Raw genomic sequence first — 14,814 nt, forward strand, 5'->3', positions numbered from 1 at the left:
GTGTTGCTGCTGCTGCTTTCACACGCATTCATACATGTTCTGTTACATATGTAAGACACTAATTCAGAGAGTTTTCCAAGGTTTCAACTTCTTCCGAATACATTAGAAGATGACATGGCAGGCAGTAAAACCAGAGTAATATCAAGGTAAAACTTCAATTAGATACTAGTTTATGAAATTGAACTGACATAAATAAAATTTTGCAGGGAAGACAATAGAAGTGGTCTCACCTTCTATCTATTTGTTGAATATCTAAGTGCGCTCACCTAGAAATCACCCATGAGAACAGAACTACTTTAAAACTTCAAATATATCTGATTTTAAATGAAATTTAAACCATACAATACTAATTTAGAGAGTTTTCAAACCTTTCTATGTTAACGGGTCAAATGGAAGGAGGGGGGCAGTAAAAACAAAGGATGGGATATGTTAGTCCAACATAAACAAATTCCTGATTAATCGCCCCCTTAAGACACTTTATCAAATCTCCAATAGCAACTATTACTACGATATTATCCCCTTGATTACTGTACACACAATAACCCTTATCCCTGAGTGGCTTCCGGGCCTTGATAAGGTGATCACCATGTAAAAAAAAAACACACACACACATGAAGTACATGATAATGATACTCATTCAATCCCGAGCAACGTCGGATTTTCCTTCAAGTATACATTTATTTAATAGATATAAGTGTACATAAGTCTGATATCCCATCAGTACCTTTGGTTTCATAGAACTGGAAACTCCACCCGTAAAATTAAAGATGCCAAATGTGATCAATTCACATCCAACGTTTTGATACTATAAAAACATTGGCTGATGTTTCCATGAAACTGAAAGTACTGATGGAAGCTCAATGTAGAGTATCCATTTAAAATAAATAAATGCTCTTACACAAATAACAAAGTATTCTCATCATTTCTCCGATTAAACTGCATCACACAGTTTACATATATAAGTGATTTCCGCATATTATTGCTTATAAATTTGAGGAATCAGATGGTCTTAATATTAAAGGGCTCAATTCTATAAATAGAGCACTACTAATAAAATTGATAAAGTTTCGATTCAACAGTCCCCCTCAATGTACATATTTCTGGCTAACATGTCAAGCAGCAAAATCCCACTCCTTTACTGTTGATGCCAGAAAGCACTATACTCTAATAGTTTCTTTCCTTGAACTTCTAGACTTTGGAATTTTCTGTTTCCTGCTTATTAAGTTTAAATGTAATGTAAACAAACATCTCACTGCTGAACTCCCTGTTAGGCATAATCTCAGATAATAGCCCTTTACATTCCAAGTGGCAATGTGCCTTGTTTGGAGCGAAAAAGAAAAAGTCACTTCAGAGCAAAATGGTTTTATATGCGCACATATACATACACACATACATACACACACATATGCACGCACACATACACACACATAGACATGCGCATGCAGATACATATACATGCACACATACATCCACACATACACATACCCACACACATTTTAGTGATAGTATAAATATAAGGGAGTGCTTTAATTGCCTACTAGACACCATCCTCTAGTGTCTTCAGTCCTCTATACAGCAGTTTGTCATGGCAATCTGGCACAAGAACGTTTCACTCTACAAGTAAACCCTGACCAAATATTCAAAATAAAGTATTCAAAGCTCAAGCAAGATCTCTTGAACACATCTACATGCGCTGGTTCATACAAGGAATGATGCACCTTCTCTTAACGATGTTACCTCAAGTAACAGCACGTAGATGGATACTACACCAGACCAAATGAATTCTTGTCCTGGAATCCCATGAAATCAAGAGACTACAAGAAAAATAAATTATAACAAAGTTCAAGGTTTCCCAAACTTCAGGACACCATGGAGCCCCTGATCAAGGCAAAGGTTTCTCACAGAACACTAAAATAATTTCTAAAATAAATATGAAAAACATTAATTTCAAATTTTAACACGAATGCGAATATTTACAACCATTTTTTGCTTTTGGATTAATCAAAACTTGTTGCATTTTTTTTTTTTTTTGTTCATTTATTTTTTCTTTTCCACGAACCATCCTGAAACTTTTTACACCTGTAGTTATGTATCATATCTATTTCCAGTAAAAATAAAAAGATAATTAAATGTCTGCAGCCATTAAATTTTTCTTTAGAAATCATTTGCTCCTCTTTAAGAGTTTCCGGAGCCCTTCAACCTCACTCATGGAGCCCACTTTAGGAAACCCTGACACTACACCAGACCAGATGAATTTTTGTCCTGGAATCCCATGAGACCAAGAAACCACAAAAACGATAAATAGTTGACTATTCGTTTGAAAGATAGAGGCAGAATTTAATTGAACACTCGGATATTTATGTATCCCATATAGAGATCAAGTGTTAGGCCAAGAATATCTGAGATTTTACAATAAGATAAAATGAACAAAAAAAAGGAGATAAAAACACTTTCGACTCATCTTAGAACACAACTGTAGTTTTGTACTTACACAATATTCATAAGATGAGAAATGTAAACAGTATTGATTTTCTTTCATCATCATCATCATTATTATTATTATTATTATCATTATTATTATTATTATTATTATTAAGCTCTATCAATTTAATATTGTGTACTGTGAACACTGCAAAACATTTCAATGTTCAAGAATTGCAAAAATGTCATCTACACACAATAAAGTTTCTTGAGTTGGAAGTTTCTTCAAAACTTTAAAACTATCAAAAAAAAAAAAAAAAAAAAATGTCTTTCGTTCGAACATTATTTTGTCAGTAAGCCAATTAATTTCATGCATTGTTGAATAGTTTTACTCACATAAACAAACAATGGTACTAATGTTTTTAAAGGGATTATCAGTTGTTTACCATGAAACACAGCTTCAGGGATTTCAAAAGAAAACAGTATATTAAATCATGGTCCCCCAGCAATGTTTATCAAGCATCATATGATTTCCAAATAACTAGTACAACAGTATATTATAACAGGTTTATCATAGAATGTATTTCTTCAGTGTTACAATCGTTTCTTAATCATTCGGACAAGTATAAACATTATTTCGTTAAAAGATATTCCAAAATAGCTAATCATCAGACACAAAATAGCTAATCATCAGACACAACTGAAATACATATAAAAATATACAGAATTTCCTATTTTACTTATACAAGCAGCGAACTCACCTCCTCTTCGTTCATTTTATCGATTAATTTGGAATTGCGTATATATATATATATATATATATATATATATATATATATATATATATATATATATATATATATATATATACACACGAGCAAAAGTACCCGTCGTTGACTGGGTTCAAAAACAGCCTACAGAAAATGGACTCTGATTTATGAAAGTATGATAGGTTATGAAAAGGAAGTGTTGTAAATTTGGGGTATCAAAACCAAAGCAAAATATGATGAAAGTAAAAATAAAATAGATAAACCCTATAATTTATTATACTATACCTGTTCATACTAAAACACTTATCACAATATTCTATGGATCTATATTAAAAAACCTTGTTAAACTTTGTGACATATTTCCATTCTATGGAGGTCAGGTGCGAACGAACACCCCATAATTTTATTATACCATATTTCTTCAAACTGAAACATAATTATCAAAATATACTTACGCAGATAGACATGAAAAGTCTTTATTAAAGTTTGTGCCTATTTCCATTCTATGGAGGCCAGGCGCGAACGCAGACCCCACAATTGTATTATACCATCCCTATTTAAAACATACTTATGAAAGTATTCTTATGTACATCTATATCAAAAACACTTGTAAACGTTTTTTTTTTTATTTTTTAAATTTTTTATTTCTATACTTTGTGGACCAGGCGGGAACGCAGATCCCACAATTTTAATGAACCACCGTTCTGACAGATCAAACATACCCATTCCTGTGTCTCGATACATCTATCATTATATGTAATCAGTTTTTTAAAATAGTCAACCATATAGGAGCCTATTCGTGACCAGACACACACACAGCTTTATATTAGAGATATATATCCCTTATAATATTGTCCAAATCGTTTCAAATAACAAGCTCAATGAAGTTGTTTCCAGCTTCAGAGCATAAACTGGTTGATTGCATTCCAATCACCAAAGGAAAGAATCGGTTCACAACCAGAATTTCTGTGTACTGATTTTTTATTTTGACCATTGGAATGGAACCAATCATATATATATATATATATATATATATATATATATATATATATATATATATATATATATATATATATATATGCGTGTGTGTGTTTTGAGAAAAAACCCGCTTTTTACAATTATATTTCCCTCTTTGTGCATACCAGTCCTATTTTATTTAGAAGCTCCATGCTTGTTAAATGTAGCAACAGAGCATATCTAAATGAATTACAATTTAAATATATTCCAAGATTTTATTGTAATCAGTTCTTTCAACCTATCAAAACTCTTGTACATTTTACAAACTTGTTTCGTCTACATAGAACAATCATTGTTTTTATGTCAATATTAAATTTTTTCTTATGTATACGCATCAGAAAAATAAAATTTCTTAGAAAGAAAGAAATATGACCATGTAATGTTGGAAATGAAGCCAAATAGAGCTTACATTATGTGTTTATTTGGGTTGCCATCTTTGTTATTTGTTGTAAAGCTATTTATATCCTTATTTTCGTATGGGTTTAACTTTTACTGTATATTTATTGTATTAATAAAAAGAAAGGATTTTATTCTATTTTTAAACTAATAATTATTAAATATTGTATGTTAACTGAGGATTAAATCTCTGAGGGGTTTATTTAAGTTAGTGCAAAACTAAATCACTATCTGAATTAAATGTAACTCATATACATGGGCAGCCATCTTTGTTTCATGGAAGAATCTATGGTATCGTTTATTAGTCATTTAAATTTAAATTATTGAGTATTTTCTTATTGGTTACAGAATTAAAAAAAAACCTTTAAAAACCTAAATATGCTCAAATAAATGTTTATTATCTATTATAAGCTAGTTAGGATCACTAATAGTGGGAGCATTCATTAATTAATTTGTATCAGAAACATTGTTTTCATGTCACACAATTCCAAGGAACATAACCCACTTAAAATTATACCCTAGTAATTTAATTTTACTTCTTGAAAACACACACTAGTAGAATATTAAATAAAAATTAGACACAGTCGAACCCTCCATAACCTATGAAACAGAGAACAATCACCCAATACCATTTCTAAACATACATAATAAAATCCAACAATAATCGATACTTCAAAATTCATTGCAAAACTACACACAAAAATGATTAAATACATTTCTATGAGGGGCGTGCAATAAGTAATGCCTCTGACCAACTTCCCATAGCAGTAGAGTCACGAAACGTGGTACAGTTATTAGTCTTTCTCTACATAGGAACCACCCAAAGTTATGCATTTCTCCCATCGTTTGATGCAGCTCTGGAGACCGTTTCTGTAGAACACCCCAGGTTAGTCTTCCAACCAAGACGTGACTTCAGAAATCAAGGCTGCATCATCTGGGAAATGCTTTCCTTTCAAAAACAACTTCATGGCTGGGAAGAGGTGAAAGCCAGAGGGTGCAAGGTCAGGAGAGTAGGGAGGATGGGGAAGGATTTCATAACCACACACCTGTGCTTCTGATCTGGCGACATGCGAGTTGTGGACCGGAGCATTGTCCTGCAAAAGGAGGGTACCTTTGCTGATCTTGCCCCGCCTCTTGATTTTGATAGCTTCTCTTAATTTCCTCAAAAGTGAAGTATAATAGGCTCCTGTAATTGTGGTACCCTTTGCCAGGAAATCTTTTTTTCTTTTTTTTTTTTACACTTATCACCACTCGGGGATAAAGGTTATTGTGTGTACAGTAATCAATGGGATAGTATAGTAATAGTATTGGAAAATTGATAAAATGTCATTACTTAAGGAGGCGGTTCATCAGGAATTTGTGTTGGACTTGAAGACATCCAGGTTGAAGTTGGGAGAGAAACAGTCAAGCGGAAGCTTTGTTCATGGAATCTACGTTTTGATTTAGACACAGATAAGGAGTGGGGAAAATTATTGACGGTGGTTTCAGCTAGTTGAGTGTTTTTTGAAAAAGATTGGCGAGGGGGGACCAGAGAATGGAGCTCAGATGAGCTCTTGCCATGGAAATAATGATAGAACAAAGATAGGCTCGCTACGTCTCTTCTGTGGGAAAGAGGTTGCAGGGAAGAGAAAAGGGCATCCCCCATCAAGCCACGGAGTCTATTTTGTACTCTGTCAAGGCAAGATAGATTGTTTTTAGCAGCTCCTGCCAAGATGTGGCAGCAATACTCCATCAATCTGTCATCACTACTCCATCCTGGTCCCAGAAGACTGCGAGCATTACCTTGCCAGCGGAGGGCTGCACTCTTGCCTTCTTTGGAGGTGGTGAGTCCAAGTGTTTCCACTGCATTGACTGGCCTTTGGTCTCTGGATCATAGTGATGGGTCCAGGTTTCATCCTGTGTAATCGGTCTTTTGAAAAACTTTGACTCATCTTCTTGGCACATCTCTAAATTCATCCTTGAGCACTCAACGCGTTCTCGCTTCTGGAATAGTGTGAGCAACCTGGGAATCCATCTGCCAGACACCTTATGCATATGCAAATGGTCATGAATGATAGTTTCCACAGACCCTGTACTAATCTTGACATATTGGGCTATTTTGGCGAATAGTAATGCGTCAATCTTCCAAAATGGCAGCCTCAACTTGACGGACAGATGCCTCATCAATGGCAGAAGAGGGGGCGACCAGGTCTGGGAGCTGTTTCCACAGACTTCCGGCCATGTTTGAATTCATGATGCCAGCATTTTACAAGGTCATATGATGGGGCATTATCACCATAAGTTTCTTTCATTTCATCAAAAGTTTCCTGTGGTGTGCGTCCTTTCAAATACAAAAACCGGATCACTGCTCGACATTCAACAGGCTCCATTTCACACCTGACTCAGTTCAAACACCTGTAAAACAGAAAGCACAATTAGTTCAAAGCTGTAATTTGCCACATAACCCGTAGAGATATAAATCATTGCACATGCAAAATTTCAGCTAGATCAGACAACTGGAAGTGGGTCAGGGGCATTACTTATTGCACACCCTTTGTACTCACACCATAATGACAAAATAAAAATGGACATGAAAATCGGTTTCTTCCTACATTCATTCAGGATTTGTAGTTCAGAATATTTGGGCTGAGAATTCAAATACAACACAATCTTTGAAAACGTTGCAATACCTCAACTATTTTATAGTAAATGCTTAGAAAAAAAAGCCATACAAAAATTTTCCAGAAACAATAAGCAAAAATCATAGACACCAGACACTTCTCTTCTAAACAATCTTTTTTGACCTACTCATGCCAACAATGCAATGATTTGCAACACTCTAAACAAACTAAGGTAATCAGACATGTGGAAAACTTTTTAATCGGTTTTTATCTTTAAAAAGGGGGGGGGGCTGCTAAAGAGTCAAAATTGAAAACTTGGTACTTCGGGATTATCGGATTTTTATCTGCTTTCCAACTGTTTCACAACTGCACATGCACAAATCGTTCACATTATGTTAAAAATAAGTAGGTTTGAAAACACTTTTTAAACATTGTGTCAAGCTGGCCTTACGATTATCGTACTTGACTAACTGTCTAAGTTTTGATTTCGATCTCAGCTCAAGTATTTTTTTTTTTTATTTATTTACAAGTGAACGGTTTATAAAAACATAATACTCGCGTGCACATGTCTCAGTTTCTGTGTGAAGTAATATAATATTTATGTGTATTTTATGACCGGGCAACGCTGGGTGGCCTGCTAATGTGAATATAAAACAGAACTTCATTTACTTTCAGGACAAGCGTAAATAGTGTTGGTTAAAATGACAGATTCCTGGTTGCAGTTGTCAATTAAGTGGCTCGATATCAAAAACTATTATAATCAAAATAATTTAAAAGATTACTACAAATGAAATAAGGTTGGCAAGGTTTGTGAATAGTGCTCAATAATAGTGTAAAAGAGCGTTGTAATAAACTACTTCTGCAGTTTATGCGCTGTGATATTTTTTAGATAGGAGTTTTAAATTAAATTTGAATGATATCTTTTGCTGATTAAATTGTTAGGTGAAAGTACAGAACAGTTAAAGTTCCTCCCCATGTGAAACGTTATTTAATTCTTTCCTACTGAAAGAACTTAGACACCAGAGTCAGAAAGTGGGATTGAGAAGTCAGCACCCCCAAGGAGGGGCATCTGACGGCAGTCCCATCAGCATTCCCCAGCGAGAACGTCTCAGGGGATTAGCATAAAACTAACCCTTCTCAGAGTGAGAAGGTCTCCTAGAACTGCACAGAACTAAACTCCCACCGCAAAATCAACAGAGACTAGATCATTATGGTCCAATTTCTTGACGTTTTTTTTGTTTTTTTTTTAATAATAACGTTATTATTTCAGCATGATCAGTAAAATGCAAATGATGATGATAAAATGTACGAAACGTTAATTCTCAAGTTGAGTAATGTTAAACATCAGGATTCTTCTAACGTTTTCTTTTTTTATTTCATTATCAGTGTGTGTGTGTGCGCATTATCAACTTCAACAGTGCTCTATACAGAACTAGAGCTTAGTAATAGTTTGAAAATATATCTATGGCAAATAAGCTACACAGAAGCGTTCATGTTTAATTCCCGCAGGAAGTAGCCTGGTGATTTTCTGCGTGAATGAAACCTTTTTCTGTGTAGCATACTCGCCACACACACACACATATATTTTATTCATCCAAAAGAAGTCCTAGAATAAAGACGAAACATTAATGAACACATAACTTGGTTTGTTCCTTTTTCATCTCTCTATCTCATCGAAATACTATTTCCATTATTCTCATCATTAATATATATATATATACACACACACACACACACACACACACACACACTAGCATGCCACCCGGTCATAAAATATGCTTTAATATGATAATTTACGCAGTTATCATTATTCTTCTCCTTATTATTATTATTATAGAACCAATTATTATAGAACCAATTCTCTATTATTATATTGTACCCAATATATAGTAGTGGTTTTAAAAAAGAAATATGATATATGATTTAGGTGCCATCAGCTAGAATCGAAATTAAAACATTTAGCCTTCAGATAAGTAATGTATTTAAACACTTATGGATTAGTTACGAAATTGATTCCGACGATTCTTTCTGGTAAAATCGTGCAAAAGTTTTATCTAGATTTAAATGTGATGTATTAATCACTATAAAACTCCGCAGTCTTTTCTTTAATCGTGTGTCTGTCAATTTTTAGTCTACAGACTCGAGATTTGACATAAGAGGTATTGAGATTTGGCAAAATCTTTTTAATCGGTTTTCGGCCAGAAATTTTGCTGTCAAGGGGTCAAAGTTAAATGGTTTGACCTTTGAAAACTCTACCAAACTCCTCCTCCATTTTGGTTCTAAACACTTGAAATTTTAGATGTAAGTTACTTGACATGGATCAAATTTTCTAATTTTATTTGAGCCCAAAACAAATGTTAAGGGATCAAAATTGGGGTCAAAGTTAAAATTTTTTGGACCTCTGCGGTCTCTACTAAATTACTCAGCCAATTTTGTGTCTAAACATTTGAAATTTTACATAAAGTGGATTCAGTCATAGGGCAAGCTTTTTAATCCGTTTTTGGCCGAAAATTTGGCTGTTAAGGGTTCAAAGTGCAAAGATTTTACCCTTATGGTCTCTAGCAAACTATACAACCAATTTTGGGTTTAAACACTTGAAATTTTAGATGTAGGTTACCTGGACATGAGTCAAACTTTTTAATATATAGATATACATATGCACATAAAGTTATGAACAGTATATAGAGTCCGAGCAAAGCCAGGCTGAACTGCTAGTATATATATATATATATATATATATATATATATATATATATATATATATATAAATTAAAGAGTACAAATGTATTGAAGTAAAAACAAATTTCATTTTAAAACGTTAAATACATATGTAGAGCTTCTATAATTAAAATTAGGCGGACATTTAGGAAATTGCCCCCCCCCACCACATCTAAATTCCACAATTTACACTTTTTTTCTTTGTATACGTAAACTTAACTTTCAGATTAAAAAAAAAATTTGAAAGAAAATATTTTTTATGACTTATCGTCGGGTGATCAGTTTTCAATTATAACGTTCTACTAAATTGAACACTCACTGTGTGACCAACTCTCTCATGTGACCGGTGAATATTCCCGTTTAAAAAAGGGATTAGAGTAAACTTTTACTTTCTTTCCAACTTGTTGAGGACTTTTAAAGGTTTTCGAATATGCTGTAACGTTTACAAAACTGAGTGTAAACAGATATCACAGTATTTCAGCGTCGGGAAAAAATTTCCAAAAATATTCAATTCAAACAAAAAAAATTTAAAACGTTTAATTGTAACACTTTTTTTTTTTTTTTTTTTTGAGTAAAAACATCCAACAATTCAACGGGTCTAACTTTTAGCATTTGATACAATTAATATTTCTGTTTAGTTTAAATTAACTTGGTTTACAAACTTTACATCAATAATTAACAACTCTATTTTAAATAATTATAGTCATACATTTTTTCCGACGCTAAAATATAACATTACCAATATGACACATATTCGTGGCGTTTAAATTCCCAAAAAATAACTGTTACCAAAGGCAAGAAATAATTTATTGAAAATAATAAGATAGATGTAAGAGAGGGAATGGAAGAAGGGGAGGGGTTAAGAAAGTTCCATTCTTAACCCCTTTTCTAGACGGTAATATTCACCAAACACATAGTCACAATGTTTTTTTTCTCGGTGATGATGATCACAAAGCAGTCGTTTAATTTAATAGAACGTTTTAATTGAAAATTATCCCACCGATAAAAGTCATAAACAAAATTTTCTTTTTAATTTTTGGGGGGTTTGTTTTACTGTATACAGATTCGAAAAAGTTGTCACAAAACAAATATATAACAAATAAATGTTATCAAAGGCAAGATAAGTTACTTTTCTAACCAACTGGATATGTTTTTAGTGTTTATATTTAATGTAACATGTTTATTCAGTTCGAAAAACATACAGTGTTTACCAATGTATTGAAAAATTTTACATGGCAGCCGACTCTCTCTTTGAGGCGGTAAGTTTAGGAAAATGAGTTATAAGTAAAAAACAGACAAAATATTGTTAGAAACTCGCTCAATATATGTTACCGTGACATAGGCTGACATATATTCGGCGGGTTTTTAACAGTATTTTGACTTTTTTTTTATCTATAACTCCTTTCCCCAAACTTACCGTCTCCGAGAGAGAGTCGGCCGCCATTTTGAATTTTCTAATACATCGGTAAACACTGTATGTTTTTCGAGCTGAATAAACACGTTACATTAAATATAAATGCTAAAAACATATCCAGTTGGGTAGAAAAGTAACTAATCTTGCCTTTGATAACATTTATTTGTTATATATTTGTTTTGTGACAACTTTTTCGAATCTATGTGTACAGTAAAACAAACCCACTTTTTTTAATCTGAAAATTAAATTTGTAATAGATTAGATTAACGTAAAAAAATGTAAATTGTTGAATTTAGAGCGGAGGGGGGCAATTTCCTAAACGTCCGCCTAAAATTATATAAACCTCAAACATCATACGCGGATTAATCTACGTTTCGACGATGTTAATTTTCTCATTAGGGGATCAACAATGATTTCAAAAAATACTTAAATAAAAGGCTAATATAATTTTTTAAAAAGGATTTAATGAATGAATTTTAATTATATTAGCCTTTTGTTCAACCCCTGACGAGATAATATTGTCACAATAGTTCAATTCACATAGGGGTTTTCTCGTGGTTATATAATTTCACTTATATATATATATATATATAGGTTCTCATGCACTTGTTTCCGTGCTGAAATAATAACGTTATTTAGAAAACCATTTTTAACATGAGAAGGGGAGGGTGTTTTGTAATTATTCTATATTTTCACCTAATAATTTAATAATAAAAAAAAGACATCGTAAAACTTGAACTTGAAAATACTATTTTAAAAAATAGCACGGTAACAAAAGTGCATAAGCACACACACACACACACACATATATATATATATATATGTATGAGAGAGAGAGAGGGGGATTAAACCTGGGTCTAAAGAGCAAAGTTTATTTTAATGTATTAATACTTTAAAAGAATAGTGCTCATAATATTGTAGATATATAATAAGCTCAATAGGTATATTTATTCTAGAGCTATATTGAGTGTATATATATAATTATGCATGACAATAACGCACGAATGACAACAGTTTCTAAACAAGGTGAAAACGAAGTGTGTACACAAACGTTCATGTTGATTTCGCACAGGATAATTAGCCTGATTATTTCCTGTGGAAATAAAACATGGATATTTCTGCGAAGCTTACTTGCCATAGAATTTCATGCCACTATTGAAGTAAATAATATTTTGGTGCTTATCCAATTTTGTTACCGTGTTATATTTTAAAATAGTATTTTCAAGTTTTACGATATCTTTTATATTAAAATGATAGAGAATAGTAAGAAAACATCCTCCCAGTGTTAAGAATGGCTTTCTAAATAATTCTCCAAAGTACCTAATACATATGCAGGGGTTGCAGGGCGTTTATAAGTGGAATTATATAAACATTAAACAAATCTTCACGGATTAATCTACGTTTCGACGATGTTAATCATGTCGTTAGGGGTTCAACAATGGTTTGAAATAAAAATGAAATCAAACGTTAATTTCATATTACACCAAACGTTGAATGCATTAAAAAATCATTTCCTCAACAAGTTGCAAATGCCTTGTACACATTAAAAACGCGAAGTGATTAAATATCTAAGCAGATGAAACCTTAAACAAACAAAAAAGGTTCGGTTTACCTGGTCATTGGTGGCTACTACGACCACCGGAGACACTTGTACCGCCTCCTTCCCTTCCACCTCTTCTTTCGCTGCTTGATCCGATGTCTCCATTGTTGTCCGTTTCTTTTTGTAATTGTGAAATCAATTTCCTCGTTTTTATATTGATTTCACCGTTTTGGACATGTGAGGCGGCCGGCCAACCTGAACTCCACTATCATCACTTTGACTTATTCGCCATTTTTGTTTTTCCAGCAAAAACGAGGAGAGAGGAGTTTTCCCATGACTTAGCAAGGAAACAGCCAGCCAGCCACTGGCAGCAGGTCTCAGCTTTCAAAAAGGGAAGAGAGAGAAAAAAAAAACATCTATCGATATTAAGAGGCTGAATCGGTGCGACTATGTGCGCCTAGACAGAGTAATGAAAGAGGCTGGCGGAGTGGATGAGGGACGTGTATCCTGTGCATGTGCTGTCTTCCCAAATTAATTTATGACTCCATCACAGGCGACAGTCGTTTTCAGAGTTCTCGCATCGTGGAGTGCGCAGAGCGTCGTGCGTGCGGTGTGTTGTTGTTGTCGTATTTATAGGTCAAAGGGCACAATTCCAATTGATTCAAAACACATACGCTAGTCTGCAGGACTAATTTCACCTGAATTTCTATGACGCACATGGCTGCTGCCTTCTTGCGCCCTCGACACCTTTACAAGAGACTCACTGGTGTTTAGAATCCCAGCAATAATTTTTTTTTTACTTTTTTTTTTTTTAATCTTCACTTTGAGTGCACTCACTGCAGCATAGAAAAAAATAAATAGAAATTCAGCACTATTTTATATAAAACAGTTTTTTTCATGCATATATATACTTTTTATTTGTTTTACATAAGCATTAATACCTCCCTACACTTTCATGAGCATGTTTCGGTCAGCCAGTTACTAGTAACTAGATACCTCGTAAGGCGATATTTTCAGGCTTACTTACGGACTAAGCTTTTGTCTCAGCAATATCACCTGAAGCGGTCTCTATTTACTAGTAACTGGCTGACCGAAACATGCTCATGAATGTGTAACGGCATATTAATGTTTATATAAAACAAATAAAAAGTATGTTTTGCCCTACTTCGATATTGAGCTCTCTTGTAAATTGATATTGAGCGCGTTAAAACTTCATTGGTTATATTACCTCTAGGGAATATTAACTTGATATATATATATATATATATATATTAACCATAGATGGGTTGAACCAGCTTCCATCAAAGGAGGAAGTGTCTCGGGAATATCAAATTCACAAGAGGTCCCCAGTCGTTTCGTTAGGGGAGATGACGACGTTCTGTTTTTGCAATTCTTAACGTCCTCCTATGTACAACACCTAATATTTTCAAATGGTTACCCATCTGGTACTAACCACACCTGACGTCCGTTACTTATATATATATATAAGCAACGAACGTCAGGCCTGCTCAGTACCATATATATTAGAAGGAAAATATATCTATTGAAAGTAAGCTACAGACATGTTCGTGTTTCATTCTTGCAGGCAATCATCAGGCTACTTCTAGTAGAAATTGAACATTTACATGTGTAGCTTACTTGCCCTAGTAAAAGAAAATATTTATCTGCATCACATACATGTCTGGCTAAATCAGTGTGTGTGTGTGTATATATATATATATATATATATATATATATATATATATATATATTAATCCTATCATTGGAGGACACTATTATATAAGCACAGTAAAGATTCTCTGAATTTTTAGCCTGTGGATACAAAAATCACATTCAGATTATATATAAATAAATATATATATATAATCATTCAAGGGGTGTTTATTGAGAAAAGGGCAGACAAATGATTTTGTGCCAGTTTTACTTCTATAATGGCCC

The 14,814-nt window shown here is 33.4% G+C and overlaps 1 protein-coding gene across 4 annotated transcripts in view; it reads right to left on the reverse strand.

Annotated features, from left to right (window-relative positions):
* LOC145296652 (GTP-binding protein Di-Ras2-like) overlaps positions 1-14,814 on the reverse strand; it is a 563,663-nt gene that overhangs the window by 75,854 nt on the left and 472,995 nt on the right. The window contains exon 1 of one of the 4 annotated variants that reach the window (XM_080142587.1): positions 12,949-13,689. The exons of the other annotated variants lie outside the window; for them this stretch is intronic. Coding sequence (XP_079998713.1) covers positions 12,949-13,041 — 93 coding nt within the window. The 5' untranslated portion in view covers positions 13,042-13,689. Of the gene's footprint in view, positions 1-12,948; positions 13,690-14,814 lie in introns of those variants that run through there. 4 annotated transcript variants of the gene reach the window in all.

The sequence above is a fragment of the Euprymna scolopes genome, chromosome 17 (genome assembly GCF_053919585.1).
Source record: "Euprymna scolopes isolate OS-2025 chromosome 17, ASM5391958v1, whole genome shotgun sequence".
NCBI lineage: Eukaryota > Metazoa > Mollusca > Cephalopoda > Sepiida > Sepiolidae > Euprymna > Euprymna scolopes.